This window comes from Myotis daubentonii, chromosome 6 (assembly GCF_963259705.1).
Source record: "Myotis daubentonii chromosome 6, mMyoDau2.1, whole genome shotgun sequence".
Classification (NCBI taxonomy): domain Eukaryota; kingdom Metazoa; phylum Chordata; class Mammalia; order Chiroptera; family Vespertilionidae; genus Myotis; species Myotis daubentonii.
In genome coordinates this window covers 96,341,860-96,362,599 of record NC_081845.1, presented here as the reverse complement: position 1 = coordinate 96,362,599, position 20,740 = coordinate 96,341,860, and the positions used below count along the sequence as shown (strand labels likewise).

At 40.1% G+C, this 20,740-nt stretch overlaps 1 protein-coding gene across 5 annotated transcripts in view; it reads right to left on the bottom strand.

Annotated features, from left to right (window-relative positions):
• The window catches only part of LOC132237502 (butyrophilin subfamily 1 member A1-like), a 51,651-nt gene that overhangs the window by 17,337 nt on the left and 13,574 nt on the right, over positions 1–20,740 (bottom strand). For 4 of the 5 annotated variants that reach the window (XM_059702050.1, XM_059702051.1, XM_059702052.1 and 1 more), the window contains exon 2: positions 13,228–13,341. The exons of the other annotated variant lie outside the window; for it this stretch is intronic. In XM_059702050.1, the coding sequence (XP_059558033.1) occupies positions 13,228–13,341 (114 nt within the window). The remainder of the gene's footprint in view (positions 1–13,227; positions 13,342–20,740) is intronic. 5 annotated transcript variants of the gene reach the window in all.

Sequence of the window (20,740 nt, the reverse complement as noted above, 5' to 3'; positions counted from 1 at the left end):
AGATTTGTCTACACAGGTTGCAAAGACAAGACAAGTCAAAGTAGTAATAGGGAAAATTTAATAACAAATTGAAGATTGTTAACTCTGTTATAAAGATAAGAAAATGAAACTATCTAATAATAGGGTAATATGCAAATTGGACGGGGCACCATCACAGTAATGACAGATCAACAGGCTTCATGAATTCCCGCCTCCGGCAATGGACCCAGGACATGAGGCTCACATCCCTGCCCCTGGCAATGGGCCCAGATGTGAGGCTCACATCCCCGACTCCAGCAACGGGCCCTGGGATGTGAGACTCGTGTCACTTCCCTGCTCCCCCACCCTGAGCTGGCCTGAGGGTCCACAGGCTTGTGGAGAGGCCCTTAAGCCATGGGTTCTGCTGGGGCTCCACAGGTGCCCGCAGAGGTCTACAGGCCTTTCCCATGGTCCGGCCCTGGGGTCCGCAGACCTCCTCCAGCTCTGGCCTACCTCTTTGGGGCAATCCATCAAGGATCCCGGGCTAGGTGGGCTGGGCCTACCTCTTTGGGGTGATGGATCACGGGGCTCCTGCACTCTGACAGGGTACAGGCCAGGCTGGGAGACCTCCCACCCCTACCCCGAGTGCACGAATTTTGTGCACTGGGTCATTAGTATCATTTAAAAATAGATGTGCTAGAGTTTAGAAAGATCATCACTGAGAGATGAACGCAAAGATACCAAAAGACAAAACAAAAAACCTGATAAAACAATGACTCTGCACAGAATGAAATACATTATATTTTTGAATGACAACTTCCCTTTATTTATCTGATTCTCCAATGACTTAGTTCCCTAAAACTCTCATCCCTATCCCAATGTAATTGTGTATTATTAGCAACATGAGAATATTTAACATACCTGATGTGTTTAAATTTTTTGAGACAATTCCTTTGATGCTCATTCTCTAACATCATTGTGAAATTGGAACATACTTATATTGAAATCTGAGTTCTCTTAAAATGACCCCAGAGAACTTGTACAGCTTCCTTGCTTTCTGGTTTACAAATGCTCAAAAGTCATTTTTACATATTTGACCCGATGTGGAAATGGCAACTTTTATTCTTTTAATGAGAAATTTCTTTTAGAAATCAAATTTTTAGAATGGGGGTGGTAATTTAGACCTACTCAGTAAAATTGGACATCTGCAATACTTTCAACAATAAAGATAAATTAAAAATATATATGCCATATTTTTCCGTGTATAAGACACTATATTCTTTGGTAAAATCGTTAGACTGAAAATCGAGAGTCATCTTATACACGGATGTCAGCCGAGGAGGGAGCTATGGGTGCCTAGCTGCCCATACCTTGTCAAACAGGTTTCCTCCAATCATGAGCCTTATTGTTACTGACATCAACTGATGATGTAATTGGAGGTGGAGTTGGAGAGTGGGCAGATGCAACAGGGATCAGAGTGTTCTGAACCCATAAAGATCTCAAAAAATAAAAAAAAAGTTAAATACAGGTATGCTATTGTCTTACTATGCAAAATTCAAACTGAATGTAATCATCTATGCAAAAGAGCTGCAGAGAGACAGTGTAGACCTCCTCCCACTGAGTGTATGATCAGACAGTGGAGAAAACAGGAAGAACAACTCCTTAAATGCCAAAAAAGAAGGCCTTAAGAGGAAAACCAGCAAAATGTTTAAAATATTGATTTCTTAATTTTTGGTTGGAAAAGTGGGGGACATCTTATACATGGGAGCATCTTATACAAGGAAAAATATGGCATATATAGCATTATTGGGACTTGGCTTTTTCCTGTTCTTTTTATTTGAAAAAAAGAAAAGCAGAAGCAGTTCATGTAAAATGAAGGCACAAGTCAGGAAGGAAGGATAATAATATTTTGAAACCCTCTTAAAGTGTATTCTGACTCAAATTACTGAGAATGGAAACCATATAGTTCCAAATGATATGCCACAAATTAAAGCAAAATTTCTTTGCATTCCCCATTACCTGATGCAAAAGGTAATGGCATAAGAAATGATACCATGAGAATATCTAAAATAGAACTTTTTTTGGATTAACAATACCAATTCTTGGTCAAGCTTCTGTCTTTCTCACCTCTTTATAATAAATACAAACATGAACAGATACATGAAACAGGCACTTAAAAATGATGAGGAAGCATAATGTAAAAGGACACATCTGTTGACTCTATCTGTATCAGTAGCCATAAGAAGCCTGCTCCATACATTAAAGAGATATAATCTTAAATTTGATTACCACTGAAAACAAAAGTGTAATTGAAAAACATCATTCAAAAAGGAAGATGTTAAATTTTTAGTGATTATATTAGTGTTTTACAAAAGATAATTTTAAGATGTATTATGAAAATTAATTTTATGTTAACCACATAACATTTTATACTTGAGAGATATTTTAATGACATCTCCATAAGGTGAAAGTCCTATTACAAACTCATATGATATCACTTATATGTGGAACCTAATGAACAAAATAAACTAGTAAACAAAATAGGTCAGAGACATGGAAACATGCAACAGCATGAGGATCCTCAGAGGGAAGAGGGTGGGGAGGAAGATCAACCAAAGAACTTATATATCCTATATTCTAAAAAGCCTGTGGTCATGGCACCCTCACACTGTAATGACTGATCACCAGAAGGCTGTGTGTGCGGCAGGCACAAGTGGATGGGCGGGGACTTGACTCGAGATCTCGCAACACCGGCAGGACTTGACGCTGTGTCCCCGCGGCATGCCAGGTCTGGGTCTCACGCAATTTTGCATGCTGTGCCTCTATATATGCATAACCATGGACACAGACAATAGTGGGGTGAGGGCCTGTGGAGGAAATGGGATTGGGGAGGAGCAGGTCAATGGGGAAGAAAAGAGGACATATGTAATACATTCAACAACAAAGATAAATTCAAAAAATAATTGTAGTTTTCTTATTATTAATTTTGTAAATAAAAAGATAAAAATATTTGTGGACAAAATGTAATTTTAAATATTTGCATACCTGGAAACACTTAGATAATATGATAAATGGCAGTGGAAGAATGAGGCTCAAGTTCACCCTTTGCCAATCAATGGTATCAGAATTTACACAGACTTCACAAGGACATGGATGGAGAAATTTTACTTGGCAAATTTGGAGATTTCTGCCATTTCTTGAGTTTGAGGGAGAAACAAATTGAATGAAATGGCCCCTTAACTTTGAACTAGGTGACAGAGCATATAAAGCAATGGTCATCCTCTGGGGGGAAGGGAATGCATATGTGTATTCGATTTATGTATATATATGGAAGTGATGTACTGTGGGAAACAGTTTATTGCCTTCACTATCTGATAAGCATAGATAGAGAACCCCCTGAAGGCTGGGTGCCTTTGAAGCCCTAGCAAAGCTCTGAGCTAGGCGCCCCCTCTGTTTGTCCAGACAGTGGTAGCTGAAACTACTCCCCCATTTATTATTATGTAAATCCTTGCTGATGGGCTAGTCTGCCTGTTGCAGGGGGTCACCTGCCTAAGGGCTATGCTATGGGTGCATCCCAGATCAATAAAAGCTTGGTGAGGCCTGAGCACAGGAGGAAGTCCTTCCCCTTGAGTTGGACTTGCCCGCCTGGTCCCCCAATATTCCAAATTATCTCTTGTCTTTTCATATTCATTTGTGTGCGGCTCTGTTTCCAGTTCCTGAACCCTGACCCACATAGGACGTGGGAAGGAAACACGCAACATCTGGCGCCCACAACAGGAAAACTGGAAGTAAAGGTTTCGCTAGAGCGGAAAAAAGGAAGTTTCACTGAAAAAGGTGTGGAAAATTCACCGAGAAAAGGTGTGGAAAAATTCACCGAAAAAAGGTGGGGGAAATTCACTGCACACAATGCCCAGGATCAACTTCAGAAGTCGCGAGCTGTAAGTAGGCTGGGAACGTTTTCTTTCGCCAGGCTAACAGGGCAGGATTTGGCTTTAAAAAAGTAGATTCGGCTTTTAAAAAAAAGTAAGAAACTTTATTATAGACTTTTGATTTGCATGTTTAAGGAGTTAAAATTTTAGAAGGTAATATCATAGTTTTTGCATGTTATTATAGAACATAACCCTTGGTTTCTTTAAAAAGGTACATTAGATCTTAAAAGTTTGCCAAAAAAGTTAATCAGAACTTTGTGGAAAAGGGTATTTCATTTGCTAGAGCCTTAGGAGAGGTCAAGGAGGATGAATCTCCTCCCCTTTGCACCCTCCGCTCCTTAAGAGGAGCAGAAAGAAAAGAAAAAATGGGAGGAATGGCCTTCATGGCTCCCTCCACCTCCATGTCCTAATCCTGAAATGTTTAATTTGCCATTAATAGAATCACCTGTGCAAAAAGGCCGAATTATAAAGAAATTGAATATTAAAAGGTACTCTTTTGAATCAGGCTAAAAAAAAGAGTGCCATGGTCATCTTAATGTGGTTTCTTATTCAAATTAAAATCTTAATTTGTATTTGGAATCTAAAATCTGTAATAAGAAATGAAATCCCGCTACCGAATCCACCTCTGGTGTGGAGAGATTCAAAGGTGGCAGGAAAAGGCAGAGTTATAAGCTCTCCCACAATGAGATTACTTAATGTTTTGTTTAAAAATTACCGGAGAACGTGTTTGGAACACCAAACTTTAGCTAAGATAACCTTGGGTGCTAGCCATTGCTTTAGAAAGCGAAATAGGAAAAAATTTAAAATGTCTTTTTCTATTAAGCATGACTTTGGGAAAAATACACCATCTGAGTCCTTTGCTGAAACTTCCCACAAAGCAGGATGTGGGGGAAAGGAAGAAGGGATTACATGGCCATCCAATATGGACGCCCCCTCCCCAAGTATTCTAAAATTAAAGTCCTTCTTGTAACTGAAAAGCTTTTACAAATTTATAAATGCATCCGGGATTTCTGTACAGATGTAAAGGGAAAAGGCCAGTTTAAAAACGAGTGCGCATAGTTTGAGCTGAACTTGACCTTTTGCGGTGTACAGAATAAAAACCTGAGACTGTTTTGGTCTTAAAAATGGCAGAGATGAACCTGACAAAGAAATGCAGGCTGGTTTCCCAAGGCGACTCAAAGTAGCTCTTTTGAAATTTCCCGCCCTGAGGCAAGTACCACCAGGAAGTTGATAGTCAAGTTTACATGTGAATAGCTATGGTTTGCTTCTTGACTTCCCCAGCAGGAAAATTGTGACCATTTTGAAATTTAGCAGCTATGCCAGGCTTATTGGCTGGGAACTTAAAACTTTTAAGTTCAAATCATCTAAAAGTATTGAGATTTACAATACTGAAATGTTAATCTGAGTATGCCTAGTATGAAGTCTAGATGATAGAAGTTAATCTATTAATTGAAAATGCCTTATATTTTATTTGAAATGTATCCTTAAATGTAAAAGTATTGATTTAAAAAATGCTAAGTATTTAATTTGCTACCTAAGATTTAAAGCTCTGAAAGTTTAAAGTGCAAATTGAATCGGGAGAAATTAATTAAATATCTAATGTATAACTTGTTTTTGAAAAAATAAAGTGTGTTTTCTCTTAAATGATTAGAAATTCAAAATATGTTACTTCTTGGTCTGATTTAAAAAAGAGGATTAATTTTGTGATCTCAACTGAAATTTTTAATACAAAAACCAGTTTAAATTTAATTGATAGTCTTTAAGATAATTATAAAGGGTATAAACAGCTAATGAGATTTATGTTTGCAATATAATGTTGGTCATCTATCTTTTAGGGGTTTTGGTTTGCTCTGTCAAAGAACAGTGTAGACAGCCGCCCCTTTGAGCTGCCTTACTTGGCAGCCTCCATGTTGGCTGCATGGCATGCCGTGACCATGGGGGCCACCATCTTGAAACAGCAAAGGCCAACCCCTCCCTCTGACTTAACCAATCACAAAAGGAATGTCTGCTCACTGAGGCAGGGTGGAATTTCAGGGGTGGAGTTTTAAGGCGGAGTTTTACTGCGGAAATGCGGATGGGGCAGAAAGTGTGCTTGCCTCGAAGATTTATTTAATACTATTTTTAAGAATATATTTTTAATGCTTAATAAAGTAGCAATCACGGTCTTAATATAATTTCAGTGGGATGATAGACCAATGTTTTAAGCAGTTGGCTTTATGAGGGCTGACACTAGAGCTCGTATTTCTTAAAAGGTTTGTAGATAGAGACATTTTTAAAAGATATCTTAAATTCTCAGTTGAACCACAGTTATACATATATCATAAACAAATTAAGAGTAATTGATTCCATGGTCAAGACTACATCCTATTATGTTGAGAACTGTTTGTAAGTGTTGAAATTTTTTTAATTAGATATGTATTTGACAGTTTTTCCCGAGTGCAATATTTCAAACTATAATATGCTTGGTTGCATAAGGAATTTCTGCCAAATAAAAGAAAACATTTATTTATTAGTAGCAATGTCTTTATTTAAACTAATAAAAGCACCACGCTGCCGTATTTTAAATTAGGCTGGAGGTGGGGCAGCGTTTGCACCTTGTGTATCAGACATAAAACTTTACTAAATTTACTAATCTTTATAAGCAATTGAATCCTAGTAAAGTAAAATTCTTCTAAAAAGTTACTGAAGGCTTCCCATGATCCCTCTGTATATGCAAATAAGCCAAAAGGGAATGCTGTTTAAAAATATTATTTTAAATTTAATAAAAAGGAGAAATTTTAATATTTTGAAATATCTTCCACTAATATTTACAGGATAATCTAATGATTTGCTGTTAAAATACCAAATCTGAAAATAAGTACAGTCACCATAAATGTTTAATGACTTTGACTTGGAATACATGGCCTTGTGGCACTATCAGTCAACATCCAAGAAGTAACCCTATAAGTTACTTGGTGTAAAGAAGAAAGATTTTTCTTTTTTAAGTTAAAGTTCTCCAAGTGTAATCCAGCAGGAGGAAGACAAACCAGACAACCAACAGCCCAGAGACCACCTGGGGCATGGTAAAGTGAAGTATGGTAACAATTAATTCAGGTAAAAACTATAAGTTTCATACTGGTCTTAGAAGGCACATTTTTCCTTTATGTGGGAAGGACAGCACAGCTATCCCAAGGTCAGGGGGCTCCAGTTAGCGTGTCAACTCAGTGTTCTGGAGACTGAAAACTATTTTAGATAACATGCCTAAGTTTAACCTAGGTTACTCAAGGACTCTAGATAATGTGTTTACCCAAAATTATAATTTGGATAGCATGCTGTCTCTGCTTCTGTAAATTGTGTTTTTTTTTTTTTTTGCTAACTAGTTTCCTTATTCCAAACCTTGAGACAGCCAGTTTAAAATTAAGTTGTCATGACCTAGAACAAAGAATATTCTTACATGGTATTATTCTACAAGTTTTATTCATAATTTTTGATGCTTTACAACAGTATATTGTGCATTTATCCCAAACAAACTTACAAATAATTCAATTAATATTTAAGGACATGAAGGGATTTATTCCCTCCTGGGAAGGCACATAAGCAGTCTGTACTGACCTCTCTTGATTTTTTTTGCCAAGAGGAATCCAATTGCCTACAGCTGTTACTTGAGCTCTCTGTTCAAACTGAGATCATGAAAAGCTGGTACCATGGATCGGTCTCTGGCCCAACGGCATAAGCTGGGCCCTCTCTGGAGAAGAAACCTGGGTTCCCTATGATCAATGCCGGAACCCCGCCAGTAGGCGAGGGGATCCAAAGGCAGTTGCTGGGCATGGAGGCCAGAGGGACATAGGCTACCAAGGAGACAGAACTGAACCCCTCATCACCCTACTTGGCCCAGAGATGGCTGGTAGTCAATGACAGGTGAGACCCCCCCCCACAGGGTGGGGCGACCTAAGACAGGCACAGTTGGGGGCCAGTAGGACAATACTTGGGGTTCAACAGAGGTGGGGCACAGATCCTCACCCCCCCAATGGTTCAGGGGCTTGAACACTCGCCCCTTCTGAAGAAGGTCTCCTGTCCCTATGGCTGCTTCTTGCTTCCCATGCCCAGCCCAGATCAGGAACCAAATAACAGAAGAGACTTGGTCCGGCTGAAAATGGTACCCAGAAAAACGAAGGCTTAGTTTAACAGAGCCTATGTCTAAATATAGCCTAACAACAGGAATAACAGGAATGCTTGGGCCTCCTCAAGGATGGAAAGTGATCCTTTCAATTAATATTTACAATGTAAATTAAGATTATTGTTAGAATATTAAATTTGACAGTAAAGTAGTTGTCAAGTTTTCAAATTAATTAAATTTGGCTAACTTGAAATAAGTAATTATTCAAATAGTATTAACCAAAATTTTCATTTCATGGTAAAGTTGCTTAACATGCTATGAACCTAAAGCAGTCACACTTTTGTGCAAAAAATTAACATTTAAAGTAATCTAGACTGCATTATAAATTTTCCAAAAAGTGTCCTAATTAAATAAAAAAAGGGGAAATAGTGGAAGAATACCATGTAAGGAAAAATATCCTGTAACTAAATTACATCTAGAAAAAATTTTTTTTTCTTCATTTGTAATGCTAACAGCAAGACACCCATGAAAAACATATGTGGTGTCAAAATAAGCCAAAGGATAATCATTTGGGAAAATATAAAAAGGATTCCCCAAGTAAAATTTCCTTTACTAACCTTTGGTCGAGAATACGTTTGTATATTTTCAGAAAACAACTCCAAGACCATGTGGATTCCTGCAACAACAGATCCCGGAGAGAAACTGACCAGATTGCTCCAGCCACAAAGATAGGAGAGACAGTACAGAGATGGAGATGGTGAAGATGCCTTGCCATGCTAGCAGTTAGTAGCTGTGCAGCCCTGCATTGTGCCCAGGACCAAACCAGAGAGGACCGGACCTGCATTTGTCCACCATCCAGAACCAGCATTTAATTGCTGGCATGTACACATGAACTGTCGGACATTGAAACTTGGACTCAGAACTGTTGGACATTGATTTTGGGACTTAAACATTTTTTGTTCTTATATGTTTATTTCTGGTTTTTTAAGGAAAAAATAAGGGGGAGATGTGGGAAACAGTTTATTGCCTTCACTATCTGATAAGCATAGATAGAGAACCCCCCGAAGGCTGGGTGCCTTTGAAGCCCTAGCAAAGGTTGGAGCTAGGCGCCCCCTCTGTTTGTCCAGACAGTGGTAGCTGAAACTACTCCCCCATTTATTATTATGTAAATCCTTGCTGATGGGCTAGTCTGCCTGTTGCAGGGGGTCACCTGCAGGGCTATGCTATGGGTGCATCCCAGATCAATAAAAGCTTGGTGAGGCCTGAGCACGGGAGGAAGTACTTCCCCTTGAGTTGGACTTGCCCGCCTGGTCCCCCAATATTTCCAAATTATCTCTTGTCTTTTCATATTCATTTGTGTGCGGCTCTGTTTCCAGTTCCTGAACCCTGACCCACGCGGGACGTGGGAAGGAAACACGCAACAATGTACCATATGTCCTACCTAATATCCTTCATTTCATAAAGTGCATAATAAAAACTATGGCAAGTATCTGGAAGATAGAAGTGGCCAATATTTACTGGGAAAGAAAGATATAAAGAACAAAGGACTCATACAGACTGATGATGAAGGGATGGAAAATAATTTTTCAGGCAAATAGAAATAAATAAAAGCTGGGATAACTATACTTATATCTGACAAATTAGACCCTAAAGTGAAGCCCATAGCAAGAGAGAATGAAAGGCACTTCATAATGCTAAATGGAGCTATTCAACAAGAGGATATAACTCTGGTAAACATATATACACCCAATACAAGAGCACACAAATACCTTCTAGAAGATATCAAGGGAGAGCTCAACAGCAATACTGTCATAATAGGGTACTTTAATAACCCATTTGACACCACTGGATAAATCCTCTAAATAAAAAATCAGCAAAAAATCAACAATCCTAAATGACTCACTAGATCAGATGAAATTAACTGACATCTTCAGAACATTTCACCCCAAAGCTACAGAATATATATTCTTCTTAAGTGCACACAGGACATTTTCAAAGATAGACCACATATTTGGACACAGGCAAAGTCTCTTCAAATTCAAGAAGAGAAATCATATCAAACATCTTCTCAGATCACAATGGCATAAAATTAGAAATCAACTACAATAAAAACAATGAAAAAAAAATCAAGCACTTGGAGGCTAAATAGCATGCTATTAAACAATGATTGGGTTACCAAAGAGATCAAAGAAGAAATAAAAAGCATCCTGGTAACAAAGAACAATGAAAACACAACAATCAAAAACTCTATGGGACACAGTGAAAGCAGTCCTGAGAGGGAAGTTCATAGCTCCCCAGGCCTACCTCAAAAAAATAAGAAACAATGGTAATAAAATATCTAACCCGACAACTCAAAGAATTAGAAAGAGAGTCACAAGAAGAAAAACCCAGACTGAGCAGAAGGAAGGAAATAATAAACATCAGAGCATAAATAAATGACATAGAGTCCAAAGAAACAATACAAAAGATCAATAAAACCAAGAGCTGGTTCTTTGAAAAAATAAACAAGATTGATGAACCTCTAGCCAGACTCACCAAGAAGCAAATTGAGACCCAAATAAACAAAATCAGAAATGAAAGAGGTGAAGTAAAGGATTATGAAAAAATACTATGAACAAGTCTATTCCAACAAACTAAATAACTGAGATGAAATGGACATATTCTTAGAAAAATACAAGCTTCCAAAACTCAATCAGGAAAAATAAAAAACCTGATAGGTCAATAACTACGAAATAAATTGAAGCAGTAATAAAATCGTCCAGCAAAATAAAATAAAAAAGCCCTGGTCCAGATGGCTATACAGGGGAGTTCTACCAAACACTCAAAGAACTAAAACCCATCCTCCTCAGACTATTCGAAAAAATTCACGAGGAAGGCATACTTGCAAGATCTTTCTATGTAGCCAGCATTACCCTAATTCCAAAACCATATAAAGACAACACAAAGAAAGAAAACTATAGGCCAATATTCTTGATGAAAATAGATGTTAAAATCCTCAACAAAATTATAGTAAATCAGATCTGCATTACATTAGAAAGATCATACACCATGATCAAGTGGGATTGATTCTGGGAATGTAAGGATGGTACAATTCTGCTTTTGTAAACTGCTTTTTTGCAAACCAGTTTCCTCATTCCAAACCCTGAGATGTAATCAATACCTTTGTGATTTTTGCCTATATAAATCTGGTGTTGGGACTAGGTAATTACTGTGAGATTTGGAGTGCATGGCCCCCTCGTAGTCCCGGATTTGCAATAAATGTGACTCCTTAATTCGACTTCTTGAGGCGTCCTTGTGTGATTCACCGGGGACATTACAACAATACAACTTAACAAAAGGAAGGTAAACAACCCAATAAAAAAAACGGGCAATGGACCTAAATAGACACTTTTCAAAAGAGGACACATTGAAGGCCAAAGGACATATGAAAACATGCTCAAAGTCACTAATTATTTGAGAGATGCAAATCAAAACAACAATTAGGTACCATATCACACCTGTCAGAATAGCTATCATCAACAAATCAACAAACAACAAGTGCTGGTCAGGATGTGGAGAAAAAGGAACCTTCATGCACTGCTGGTGGGAATGCAGACTGGTGCAACCTCTGTGGAGAACAGTATGGACTTTCCTCAAAAAGTTAAAAATGGAACACCTATTTTCCCCAGTGACCCCACTTCTAGGACTATATGCCAAGAAACCAGAAATACCAATCAGAAAGGATATATGCACCCCAATGTTCATAGCATCACAATTTACAATAGCTAAGATTTGGAAACAGCCTAAGTGCCCATCAGCAGACGAGTGGATTAAAAAACTGTGGCACATCTACACAATGGAATACTATGCTGCTATAAAGAAAAGAGGAAACTTTTACTATTTGTAACAACATGGATGGAACTAGAGAGCATTATGCTAAGCAAAATAAGTCAGTCAGAGAAAGATAAGTATCACATTATCTCACTCATTTGTGGAATATAATGAACAACATAAACTGATGAACAAAAATAGATCCAGAGACAAGGTAACACTGAACAGACTGTCCAACCTCAGAGAGAAGGCAGAGGAAGGGGGGTTTAGAGATCAACCAAAGGACTTATATGCATGCATATTAGAATGACAAATGGACACAGACACTAGGGCTGTGGGGGCTTGTCCAGGGGGTGGGAGCAGCTGGGGGGATCAATTGGGGAAAATGGAGACATATATAATACTCAAACAATAAAAAAACCCATATTCATAAAAAAAGATACAGAGCTATTCCATAAACACAAAGAAAATTTCTTGTGAAACTTTCTTACATTCCCATCCATACCCTTCCTCTTCGTCTGTCCCTGGCAACTGCTAATCTATATTCCATCTCTATAGTCTTGTCATTTTTTAAATGTCATACGATCATACAGTATATAATATTTTCAGATAGATATTTTTGCTAAGCATATTGTCATTGAATCCCATCAAGTTTGTTGTATGAATCAGTTCTCTACTCAATAGCGGAATAGCATTTAATTGTATGGATGTAGCCCAGTTTATTTGATCTTTCTTCCACTGAAGGGTACCTGTTTGGTTTCCAGGTTTGTTTGTTTGTTTGTTTGTTTGTTTCTATTAAAAACAAGTAAAGTTGCTATGAATATTTGCATAAATGATTTTTATGTGAATATTAATTTTTATTTCTTTAGAATAAATGCTTCAGGGTGTGATTTTTTGGTGCAGATAATAATTGCATATTTATTATTTAAGAACATGCCAAAATTTGAATAGTGTGCAAGTACCACCTTATATTCTACCAGCAATGTTAGAAATCCAGTTTCCTCATATTCTCACCAGCACTGAATATATTTTCCATTTTCTTGTTAAATTTTAGCTGTTCTAAAAGGTGTATAGTAATTCAAATATTGTGCATTTCCCTGTTAAACATACTTATTCATACTGTTAATGTTAAAGAAGTGTCTTTAGAACCTTTAGTATTTGGGGAATGGTACACTTGATGAATTGTAGTTTATCAAAATCTCTCTTAAATTGAGGTGCCCAGAACGAAGTAAATGAGTTCTCATCAAAGTGAAAGTAAACAACAAAGTGAGACTGTCACACCTCTTGCCTCCAATTTTGCTTTTACACTGGGAAGGTCAGATCCCGCTCATGTCTGTTAGCACCACCATTCAGGAGCCATGCCCAAATCGGCCAGAGGAGTGGACAGTTCCCTTAAGATATCATCACTTTGCATACTTACCAGTACTAACTTACCACTTATGTGACGTTCCTTCTTGACTATATAAAAAATAAAGCAAAACACCAGCCAGCTGAGAAGAGTACTAGCTTCAGTGATGGTGTGTACATTGTCTACTTCCTGGTAGGATTCTGTTAAAGGAATGCCAGACAATTTCCTTATTAACATCCAGACCAACCCTATTGCTATTTCTACAATATAATTTTTTCTGTATTTCAGGTATCCTGTGAGTATATGACCGTATTTCATTCTTCATAGATTAAGTTTGGGATCCCATTAACCCTAAGTACTACAGAAATGGATGGATTTTAGTAGTCACTCAGAGGATGTTCTAGGATGGAATAACTCTGGCTAGGCCAAGGGTTAGGGAGATACTTCCCCCATGGATTGTGAAGGACTCCAGAGTGTGGACATCTCACAGGAAATGAGGGAATCTCTGCTAGGTCCCAGGTCTGCCCTTATCACTTTGCTATTCTTAATGGAGCCAAATGTAACTTGGGACAGAGATTGGAAGGCTATATTTCCCACAAACCAAATCAACTCAGACATACTATACTTATAGAAGTCTGTGCTTTCAAAATGGATTTCACACTTTTTGTCACTAACAGAAATGAAAAAAAAAAAAAGAGAGATTGCTTGTAAGAAAATAGCAAAGTGAAATTCAAATTTTAGAGACCATAAAACTCAGCTACACTCATCCACATGGCCTATTGCTGTATTTTCACTGCAATAACAGACATGAGTATTTGCAACCAAATAAATTTATAGTGCAGTGATGAAGACATGACTTACATCATCCTGATACTCGCAGCACTGCGGCACTTTACTCTATAGTGGTTTATTATTGAGGAACAGCAACATGTAAAAGAGGATTAGAAGAAAAAAGCAGAGTAGATACAACACTTCATGGTAAAGTGGAGTGTGCATTATTTTATTACTGAATTACGTGTATATTTTATGTAATGATACTGTAGCTGTGCTCAAAGATAACAATGAGCACTGGCATTGCCAGTGCATTGCAGTATTCTCAAATTATGATATAGCAACTGTAAGAAACAATACAAAGTTTAAAATTAAATTTGTCTTCACAGAAGAGTTCCTTCATGAAAAGTAAAAATGAAAAAGACTGCAGTCTAAATAATTTTTCATGGGTTAATGTCTTAGACAAACAAGATTATCCATTGCATAAAACCAGAAATTGACCACGATATAAAAGCTAAAAAATATTCACACACATGGAAGCTAAATAGTATGTTATTAAATAATGAATGGGTTACCAATCAGATCAAGGAAAAAGTAAAAAATTACCTGGAAACAAATGAAAATGAACACACAACAACCCAACATCTATTGGGCACAGTGAAAGCAGCCCTGAGAGAGTATTATAGACCTACCTCAAGAGGGAAGAAACAGCTCTAGTAAACAATCTGACCCTACAACTAAAATAATTGGAAAATGAACAGCAGAAAAAGCCCAGAGAAAGCTCACTCATCATTGATGTTTCTATCTCTGTCCCTCTCCTTCCTCTCTACAATCAACACAAATATTTTAAAAACAAAACAAAAAATGCCAATGCCATATTCCACAGACCTGGAACAAATATTAAAACATGTTATAGGGAACAAAAAATGGCCCTGAATGGCTACAGCATTCCTGAGAAAGAAGAACAAAGTTGGAATTATCACAAGACCTGATATCAAACTCTACGACAAGGCCATTGTAATCAAAACAGCCTAGTAGTGGTATAAGGACAGTTATATAGGCCAAAGGAGTATTACAGACAGCCCAGAAATCAACCCACGCCTTTATGGTTAACTAATATTTGACAAAGGAGACAAGAGTAAAAGCAGCCCCTACAATTAATGGAGTTTGGAAAATTGGATAGGTACATGCAAGAAAATAAAACTAGACCACCCACTTCCACTATACATAAGAATAAACACATAATGGACAAAATACTTAAATGTAAGTCATGAAACCATAAAAACCAAAGAAAAAAACATGCACAGTGAAATCTCAGGTATCTCTCTCAGCAATATTTCTGCTGAAAATAGAAAAATATCAATTTGATTGAAAAAAGACAATCATTAAACTCTAATACCAAAATGGCAAAGGTGATCTGCTAAGGATTTTATGGTGGTCATCGTAAAAGTAAGTAAATATGATCTCTTATAGTAAGTCTTAGTAAATAAATAGAAGATATAAAAGAAAACCAAACATAAATTTTATAACTGGAAAATACAATATCTAAAATAAAATACTCAGTGAATGGGCCTATAGAATGAAGGTGACAGAAGAGTAAACAGAGAACTTGAAAGACAGAACAATCTTAATTATCCTATCTCACAAACAGTGAGGGAATACACTAAAATAAATGAATGAAGACTCAGAGGCCTGTTGGGAACTAATGTTCATGTCACTGGGGTCCCAGGACAGGAAAAAGAGTGTGGGGCTAAAAAAAGTACTTGAAAGAATGATAGCTAACATTTTTCCAAATTTGGCAATGGACATTAACTTACAGATTCAATAAGATGAGCAAATCACAAATTGGGAAAACCCAAATAAATTCATGCCAAGATACATCATAATCCAATTTTAGAAAACTAAAGACCAAAAAATCTTGAAAGTAGAAAAATGAATTCTTACTTTCAGGTGGAAAACTATTTGAATTACAATAGATCTCTAATCAGAAACCATGGACTTCAGAAGAAAGTGGAATAATAAAGAGATGAATGAAAAGAGGTGTCAATCAGAATTCTATACTTAGTGAAAATATTCAGGAATGAATGGGTGATGAAGACATTATCAGATTAAGTCCAACTAAGTGAATTTCTTTCCAGCAGAGTTATCCTAAAAGAATAAATAAAGATCTTGAAATTGAAAGGGAGCAAGAAAATAAGGAACCTTTGACCACCAGTAAGGAAAACAGAACAAGGGAAATTCTGTGGTGGCAGAAACAGCCTCTTTCCCAGTGGAGCCGAGGTCTGGCTCCCTTATCAGGGCTGGTGGATAACCTACCATGGTCCTTCAACCGGGCCAGCAAGCCTCCTGTGATCCCTCCTGCCATCCCTCCCCCCAGCCAGCAGGCCCTGGTGGTGGCACAGCAGCAAGGGAAGGAGAAGGGGCTGAGACGGGGAACAGCATGGTGGCTGGGTGCCGAGAACAGGCGTTGGTGTCTGGCATCTGTTCCTTCTGCACCCGGCCCGGAAACCATCACCTCTTCTCCTGACCCTGCCGAGGCTTTTGGGCTCCAGGCTGGGACAGGAAACCGGGGGTGGGTGGTGGTGAACATGGCCCCTTTCCCAGGGGGGCTGAGGGCCGGTTCTCTCCTGGGGCTGGCAGCCAACCTCCCATGGCCCCTCCGCCCTATCATTCCTTCCAGATGGCAGGCTCCAATAAGCCCGACCCAAATCAGCCTGGTCTCGATAGGCCCTGATCACTGGACAGGCATAGGGAACCCATCTGTGCACAGATTTCATGCACCAGAACTCTAGTAGGAAAATAATATGATAGATTTTTTCTATTCTTTTTGAGTTTGCTACATTATATTTGTTGGTTGAAGAGGGTATATTTAATCCTATCTAATAAAAGAGATACGCGGTAATTAGCTTACGACCATTAGCCTTCCCATTGGCTAATCAGGGTGATATGCAAATTAACTGCCAGCCAAGATGGCGGCAGGCAGCCAGGCAGCTTGAAACTAACATGAGGCTTGCTTGCTTCAGTGACCGAGGAAACCAATGTTCCCCACCTGCCTTGCCGGCCTCTGAGCCTGCAGTTTGAAACATTGTAACAAATATAGAAGCTAAACAAAACCCCAGAAACCTGCTTTCAGCGAGCCGGGATCTCAGAGCTGGAGTTATACATTGTTTCAATTAAAGAACCAAAACAAACCAGATACCTGCTTTCAGCAGCGGAGGCCTAAGAGCTGGAGCCTCAGAAATAAAGCTGGCCCAGAATAAAAAAAGAAAAAAGAAAAAAAGGAGTGGTTGGGAGCTTCAGTCACCTGCCCGCCTGAAAACAGACCTCAGCCCCTCACCCATTCTGGCCACGCACCCCAGTGGGGACCCCCACCCTGAAGGGTGTGTGACCAGCTGCAAACAGCCATCATTCCCTCACCCAGGCTGGCCAGTCACCCCAGTGGGGACCCCCACCCTGATCCAGGACACCCTTCAGGGCAAACCAGCAGGCCCCCACCCGTGCACCAGGCCTCTATCCTATATAGTAAAAGGGTAATAATCCTCCCAGCACTGGGATCAGCGGAGCCAAGAGGCCTCCCGGCACCGGGATCAGCATGACAGCGGGCAGCGCCCAAACCCCCTGATTGCCCTGCGGCTCTGTGTGTGACAGGGGGCGGGGCCACAACCTCCCTATTGGCCCTGCTCTGTTCGTGACAGGGGAAAGCACCCCAACCCCCTGATCAGTCCTGCTCTGTGCCTGCTAGGGGGGAGCTCCCCAACCCCCTGATGGCCTTGCGGCTCTGTGTGTGACAGGGTGCGACGCCCCAACCCCCCCCCCCCCCCCACGGGCCCTGCTCTGTGTGTGACGGGGTAGAGCCATAACCACCCCATCGGCCCTGCCCTGAGTGTGACAGGGTGCGGCACCCCAACCCCCGATCCGCCCTGCTCTGTGTGTGACAGGGTGGAGCTCCCCAACCCCCTGATGGGCCCTGCTTTGTGCATGACAGCGGGGAGCTCCCCAACCCCCTGATTGACCCTGCTCTGTGCGTGACAGGGGGTGGCGCCACAACCTCCCCATCGACCCTTCCTTGAGTGTGACAGGGGGCGGTGCCCCAACCCCCCAATCAGCCCTACCCTGAGCGTGACTGAGGGTGGCATCGCAACCTCCTGATCCGCCCTGCTCTGTGCATGACAGGGGGCGGCGCCCCAACTCCCCAATCGGCCCTGCTCTGAGCCCGACCAGGGGCTGCACCTAGGGATTGGGCCTGCCCTCTGCCACCCGGGAACAGGCCTACGCCAGCAGGTTGTTATCTCCCGAGGGGTTCCTGACTGCGAGAGGGCACAGGCCGGGCTGAAGGACCCCCCCTTCCTCCCGAGTGCACAAATTTTTGTGCACCGGGCCTCTAGTGTAATTATAAATGGGGACTGATAAATGGATCTAAAAGGAGTTAAGATTTCTAAACTTTTTTTCAAGTTAGTGAAATATTAACCTTGGTAAATTGGTTCAACATTTATGTAAGGTATTTATATAAATGTAATAGCTAGAGCAACCATTAAAAGTCTCTTTAAAGAAATACACTAGAGTGTAGGTTATATTCTCCCTACCTACAGCTTGAAGACACTGTGATTTGGATCTGAAGTAATTACTGCTATTCCATGTCCACACATAATTAGCCTCAAATTATAATGAATTAACATGGTTTGGCCTCTTCATGAAGTGACGTGATTCTATGACAGTTTTTTCCTTTCACAAATTTAAAATAAAAACACTTTGATAAAAAAAAAAAAAAGTGCTGGCCAAATAGGCAGACCTGTCATGTACCTCATCCTAGGGCCAGACTAGAAATACAACTAAATTGGAGAACATTCACCTGGAATTTCCAACTGAGGTCCAGATGAAAAGGAGACTTATATCAAAGAATGACAGAAAACACCTGGAGACCGACCGGTAGGAAGGGCGAGGTGGTTAGAGGAGCTGACCCAGCTACCAGGGGTGACAGGCCAGCAGGCAGAGAGGGAGGAGGGAACTCCTGGCTATAGGAGAGTCTGTCTCCTCATAAGATAGAGGCCTGGAACCCAGGCTGGGCTCCACAGTCTCAAACACCAGAGCCAAGACCGCAGCCCCTGTAACATGCAGCCAGGAAAGGCTGCAGGGTTGCTAGCCACAATGGCGTCTGGATTCCATAGATCAGAGTCAGAGAGAAAGACACAGTTTCATTGTTGTTTTTTTCTCTAAACCCAGAGCCCAGGAATTTCATTTGCAAATACTCATTTGGTGCAGGGAGAGAGGGCGATGTGCACTCCAGGTGCTCAGGGAGAGGCTGAGGTGGGAAGCATTGCGGGGAGCAGCCAGGAGCATTTGGTCCTTGGCCCCCAAGCTGAAAAGGCCATTTTTCCTGAGAAGAGCTAGCTGCTCCCAACAGCCAGAGGGCAGGTGAAGAAGTAATACCCCACCCTAAGTGATACAGCTCAGCCTCAGGAGCCCTGCCTGCACACCCTGCATTTTGAGGTTTTCAGAGGCAAACACTTTCAAGGAGCCCTCAGAGACTGGATTGGGGGAGAGGCCATTGGCCCACTATCCTGAGAGCCAGGCTGATATTTTCCACATACGGGAGAACTGAGAGAAACTCCAGGTTTCCAGCAGATTCCATCCAAGGATCCCTGCCCAGCCCAGGGCAGAGTAATATTTTGGGCCACTTGCTGAGACATAGCTCTGGGAAAGGGAAACAAACCTACTATATTCCTCAAAGCTAAGCAGCACCTTTCCTACCTAAAGCCCTTTCAGAAACAGACTTGAGTGATTAAGATCCACAGCTGGCTAGCAGGCAAAGGCGGGCAGAGGGGGAGCCCAGGGAACCAGGGGAAGTTTGCCTACCAGCTGTGGACCCCATGGTGCTAGGATGCATACTTTAGAGGGCAATTGGCCCCTCCTGTTTGCAGCCAAGGCCTGTGGATCACTTGGAGCTTCAAGCAGGTTGCTGAAATCCCAATGGCAGTACCTGACCAGTGGTTAGCACCTAAGTTTCTAACAGGAAGCCGCATATTGGCAAACAACAGAAGAGTGGGTTCCACAGTGAGCTCCCACGGGGCATTACACTCGGCTGAAATGAAGTCCGCTTTGTTTTAGTCTCCTTTTTGTTACGTTTCTCTGTTTCCTTCCTCTTCTCTTCACTTTTATTTTTTAGGTTTTTTTTCAATTCCTTGATTTTCCCTTTTTTATATTTATTTTCTTTATCTGCTTTATTGATTCAGTCTCTGTTGTTTTGTTCATAGATCTTATTTTCCTCTTCTTTTTTCCTACTCAATTTTTTTCTCTTTTTTCTTCACTAGTCAACTTTTTTTCTTCATTCTCTTTGCTTTTTCTCATGTTTTCTCATCTTTTTTTTTCCTTTTTCTTACATTAGGTCTACCTGCTTTCTCCACCACTTCCCTTTTCAAATTTTTTCCATGTATTTTCATATCTTTTCTCCCTCCTTTATTTTAAACTGGCTTAAATGCTCCAATCTAAAGACATAGACTAGCTGAATAGGTAACAAAATATGACCCATATATATGCTGTCTAGAAGAGACCCACCTCAGAACAAAGAACTCATATAAAATGAAAATTAAGGGATAGAAAATATTTCCAAGCCAATGGAAATAAAAAGCTGGGGTAGCAATACTCATGTGACAAATAGAATTAAAAGTGAAGGCTATAACCGAAGATAATGAAGACCACTTCCTAATGCTAAATGGATCAATACAACAAGAGGATATAACTCTGGTATGTGAACCCAATACAGAAGCATCACATATATAAAAATAAACTCCTGTAGATACCAAGGGAGAGATCAACAGCAATACAACCACA